This window comes from Gavialis gangeticus, unplaced genomic scaffold, assembly GCF_001723915.1.
Source record: "Gavialis gangeticus isolate Ggan-Ray unplaced genomic scaffold, GavGan_comp1, whole genome shotgun sequence".
NCBI lineage: Eukaryota > Metazoa > Chordata > Crocodylia > Gavialidae > Gavialis > Gavialis gangeticus.
The window spans coordinates 54,952,547-54,957,970 of record NW_017729025.1 but is presented as its reverse complement, the minus strand read 5'-3'; the positions used below and the strand labels follow the sequence as shown (position 1 = coordinate 54,957,970).

At 46.4% G+C, this 5,424-nt stretch overlaps 1 protein-coding gene across 1 annotated transcript in view; it reads left to right on the top strand.

The window, feature by feature from the left end:
• Window positions 1-5,424, top strand: part of TTLL5 (tubulin tyrosine ligase like 5) — a 218,412-nt gene that overhangs the window by 174,433 nt on the left and 38,555 nt on the right. The window contains exon 31 of the mRNA XM_019518782.1: window positions 4,412-4,632. Within this exon, the coding sequence (XP_019374327.1) occupies window positions 4,412-4,632 (221 nt within the window). The remainder of the gene's footprint in view (window positions 1-4,411; window positions 4,633-5,424) is intronic.

Here is a 5,424-nt window from a genome sequence, read left to right as displayed (position 1 = left end):
CTTGAGAAGAAAGTTGCCTACCTCCTCAGGCACTGGTGCTTTCTCTGTCCCTTCAGCAAAGGAACTTGGAGGCTTCCCAGATCCCATCAGATACATGGCACAGGGTCTCAACCTCTCTCCATGGGAAACTTAAAACACCCATGCATTCATTGATGGACTTTTTACCCTTACTATACCCTTTAGCTCTTCCAGTTAACAAGGCTGTTTTGCAGACAGCTGACACAATTTGGTACTATCTGCCTTCCTCTCAGTCTGGACTGATGAGCCACAGGCATGATCAGAGATGACTGTGTTACTGAGACAATCACTCTTCACTCCCCAAATCTACCCTCACTGTCTCTTTTCAGAGACCATTCTCATGACAGGCTTCTTCAGCAGGTGTTGTCACTGTTACCTTTGGTGTGGTTCAGTGTGCCCCAGCCACGCATACTTTCTTATTCCAAAAAGAAAAGGAGGATAAAGACTGATCCTGAATTTGAGAAGTGTGATTGGGTAGATCTGTAAGTTCAAGTTTGAGTGGTCACACTTGCAGACATTATTCTGTTTCTGCAACAAGGAGACTGGCTAGGCATCTCTTGATCTACCAGGCACTTATTTTCACATTGTCATCCATCCTTCCTATGGGTGGCACCTACGTTTTCTTACTGCCCAGGACCATAATCAATATGGGGTTCTCCATCTTAGCCTTTCTTCTGTCCTGGGAATCTTTGTGAAAGTTCTTGTAGTAGCTGTGGATCTCAGGAAGCTGGGGATTGTAGTCTTTTCTCACCTGGACAGCTAGCTGATAAAACTCCCTACAACAATTTGTATCTGCCAATGGCTGAATAACCACAGAGCTTTTTTATTTACTGGGTGTCAGGGTAAACTATGGAAAAGGAACCCGAATGCCAATTCAGTCTCTGCACCTCGTAGGAGATACCTTGGACACAACAGTCTAGGCACTTCTGCCATAAGAGTGCTTCTCCTGTGGTGCAGTCTCTATGAAGAGACTGATCCTTCAGCTAGAAGAGCACATAAAGGCCTTAATAAAATCATATATCTCCCTCCTCAGCCACATGGCAGCTTGTACCTTTGTGGTGCCACATACCTGGCTACACTTCAGAGGGTTGCAGGCCTAGCTGCAGTTAATCCTCCAAAGCAGCTATTGCTTAGTGATAAAAATGACAGTTCCTGCCAAAGTCCTACACCATTGACCCTTTCAGCCTTGATCACCCATGACCTCTGGTGAGAGATGCCTCCCAAAGTAGTTAGAGTCAGCTATCTTCATGTCCAGAGGCTTGCTTCAGGACAGGTCTCAATAAGGGCCCCCTTTCCCCCTAGCCCCAGTCATTGCATGAGTCATCACAAAGGTACAGCAAGACCAGGTCCAAGTCACTTGATAGCATCAATCTGGCCTAGAATGCCCTGGTTTTGGGACCTTCTGCACCTGTCAGTGTGGGATTGCATTCTTTGCCTCTGCTTCCCAACCTGTACTCTCAGGACAACAGTAGAATAACCCATCCTGATCTCCATTCACTCTGTCTGACTTTCTGGATGCTAGATAGTTCTAACACCTAGAGAGCTTTTGTTTCACTCCTATTAGGAATGTCGAAGTACATATAGTAGGAAAACTTCCATGATGTAAACCTACCTGGCAAAGTGGTCTATATTACCTTACATTTGCCATTGTTAGGAGTTTTCCCCATTGCTGTCATCGGTCTTGAATATTCTACTTGTTGAAACTCAGGATTGTTGAGCTGTCCATCGGTTAAGGCAAATCTGTCCAACTGGTGGCCTGTGGGCTGCATCTGGCCCATAATAAGTTAACATGCAGCCTTGCTTGCTTGCCACTGCCCCTATTGCTTCTGCTGCTGTGTGGTCTCTGGGGTAGGGCAACAGAGAAGGAAAGGATCCCATGAGCTTGCTGTCCATGCAGTGTGGGGGAAGGAGGGGGGGATCCTTGCCCTGGCCACGTAGCAGGAGTCCCAAGGAAATCATGTGGTGTGCAACCCTCGTGGCATGGGACCCAAAAGTTGGACAGCCCTGAATTTAAGATTCACTTGGTGACAATCTCTACCCATCAGTCCCTAGTCAAGGGCCCAGGTAGTTTTCCCCCACCCTGTCCCACTGAAGTTTCCAAAACAGCTGGCAAAGCTTTGCCTTTCCATGTGTCAGAGACCAGTTCCTGCATCTGTTCTTTATGGCATTAATGTGCCCTATCGTTTGAGTCAATGGCATCCTGCTCATTCCAACTTCTGTTTATGAGGGTGACCTTCCTGGTGGGATTCACTTCTGCTGGCTGAATTAGTGAGATAAAAACCCCAATGGTGGGTCCAGTATACACAACCTTCTGTCCAGCCATGATTGTCCCCCATACCCAGCCCAAATTCCTGCTGAAGGTTGATTGAGCTCCACCTTGGCCAGCAGTCTTTTGCCTAAAGCTGCACAATTCAGGATCTTGAGACCACTTTTGACAAATTGGATATGTGAAGAGAGCTTGGATCTGTTGTCTTTTTGTCTTTTTGGAACCTTTAGAAGGTCCCGTGCCTGCTTGTGGCCATAGCTGAGAAATCCGTAGCTGGCAAAGAGAATCAAACACTGGCATACATCTACTGATGCATCTCAAGCAGAACTAAGGATGTCATCCTCCTGCTCTATTTGGCCTTGGTGAGACTGCAGCTGGAGTACTGCATCCAGTTCTGGGAATCGCACTTCAGGAATGATGTGGAGAAGCTCAAGAGAGTCCAAAGGAGGGCCATGCGCATGATTAGAGGTCTAGAGAGCAGGTCATACGAGGATAGGCTGAAAGACTTGGGACTGTTCAGCGTGGAGAAGAGAAGACTTAGAGGGGACTTGGTGGCAGCCTAAAAATATATTAGGGTTGTACATCAGGGCCTGGGGGAACATCTGTTCACCAAGGCACCCCAGGGGAATAATGGGCACAAACTGACTGAAGATCGCTTCAAATTGGACTTAAGGAAAAACTTCTTTACAAGTCAAGTGCTGAGGGTCTGAAACAGATTGCCCCCAGAGGTGGTAGTCACCCAGCTTGGTGATCTTCAAAAAATGTCTAGACTTCCATGTTGCTGGGGTTAGCTGAGCCCAGCAGTCTTTCCTGCCCAAGTGCAAGGGGACTAGACCCAATGATCTTGTGAGATCCCGTCCAACCCTTAATATGTATGAATCTATGAATCCATAGGGTTAGCTGTTTCTTCCCAGAGACTCCAGCTGGATTTTCATTTATCTTAACTGGCAAAAGTAAACCAGTCTGATGTGATTCTAGCAGGGCTTAGGCTACCTCTGCTCCCTCCTTCTGAGGGGGTCTCCAGGCCAGACCTTTGCAAAGCACTATTTTGGAGGTTGGCCTTTGCTGTAACTCATGGGTATTCAACTTTCTGGGGTCAGTGTACCCCTGGCAGCTGGACATGTAGCAGTGTACCCCCAGTGGCACTCCGTACCCACCTGCCCACGTGTACCCCGTAGGACCTTCTCCAGTACCCCTGGGGTATGCATACCCCCAGTTAACATCCTCTGTTGTAACTAATCATTATGCATGGGCTGGGGTGGTGTGGTTGCTAAGGCATATGGTTGACAGCCCACAGGTCACAAGTTCAAGGCTATAGCAGAAATATCCAAAAGGGGACGGTGCAGCCTTGTTGAATTCCAACCAGTCTGCGGATTCTGCTAAATACCTTGTCACAAGGACACGAAAAAGGAAGGAAGCACTGTGCAGTTATGGAAGCCTCCTGAAATGACACTGTCTTTGATAGAGCAGGAGATTCCAAATCCCATTTCCAGGTGTTGTGGATATTATTTTGGATTCATCTGTGCATGTGTGCATGTGTGTGTGTGAATAACTACTCAAAAGAAGAGGAGGAAGTTATTTGATAAGTGGAGTACTTTGTGATGCATTGTCCACACACATATTTGTTGTTTCCTTCCTTCTCCTCCTCCTTGGAGTCTGCCTGTGAAACTGTAGTTAAGACGAACTGAAAAGCTGGGACATGTGCTTAGCCCTTTATCCTCTTGGTGTGGGGAGAGGAAGAGTAGGGTAGGGATCAGATACTACTAAATAAAAAAAAGTCTCTGGTCAAAAGGCTCAGGGGCTGAGGCTAAACATGTGAGAATGTGTGAATGGACAACACATCTTAGAGAACACCTGTAACTTCCCTTTCCAAGCTGTATAATTCTTCTGTAAAAACTGTTTTTACTCTAAACTCCAGACTCCAAGCAGCTACCCAGCAGTTTTCCACTTATCTTTTAGGTTGCTTTTAGAACTCTGTAACTGTGGGAGTGTTAGTGGTCCTTTCACCTGGAGAGGTTCTCTGCTTCCAGAAACAGCCCCCATCACCTCATAGGCATTTCCAGAACAGTTGCAAAGAAAAAATAATAAATCCCAGGGGTTTTTTTGTTTTGTTTTCTGTTTCTCCAGGCTCTCTTTGCCAACCATCCACCAGCCAGCTCCAGCCATATATCTGTGCCAGCTAGTTCTGGTGCGCGCAAAATGTCAAGTGCCAGTTCCAGCATCCAGAAGGCAGTCAGTCTGCACAAAATCATGCCATCCCAGAGTACACCTTCTCACCTGATTCCCAAGCCCCCAGCCAACCTCAGGCAAGCAGTGATCAGAAAGGTGGCAGCCCAGAGGATTTCCAAGTAAGTTTTTCTCTCTTCTCTTCCATGGCAAGAAGTAGGGGCAGCTCAGACCAGAGATATCTAGAAAGAAAACTTTGCCTGTAAGTGACTTGAGTATATATATTTTAGGATGTGTCTTCCATTGTTGGGTACCTGGAACAGCCTGGTTGTATTGGATTATTTGCATCTTTACAATAGTCTTTACACCAAAGAGTGTAACTTCATACAAACAGGAAGACATAAGAACTGCAAAATTAATTCAGTGCTCCATCTAGTCTGGTCTCTGCCATTTGACTAAAGAGGTCAAAAAAAGACTCAAGAAATTGGTAATGACTTAATATGAGTAACATTAAAAAACCCAAGGGAGTTCTTCCCAACCTCTTCCACTAGTGGCAGGCTTATGCCATAAACCAAGAGGGTGTTTATGCTTTGTAGCAGAAGGGTCCAATCTCTTGGGCAAGTGTGCCACAAATTAGCCCCACACCTTCCCTAAGTGCAATTCCAATCCCCTTCCTCTGCTTGATGTGCTTCTGGACTTTCTGCTCCCTACTCTGAGCTCCCTGTCCAATCTCCTGATCTACTGCCTACTTCCTGCCCTGTCCTCCTGCCCTTGATCTGCTGTCTACTTCTGCCCTTGATCTGTTGCATGCCACACAGAGGCTGCCCATGCCACTTGTGGCACTTGTGCTGCAGGTTGGCCAATTCTGCTTTATAGTCTTTAGATCCTATCTAATATCTCTAAAGGAGATTCTTATTAGCTACCTATATGTCTAATTCTGTTCATAGATTTCATAGACATTAGGGCTGGAAGGG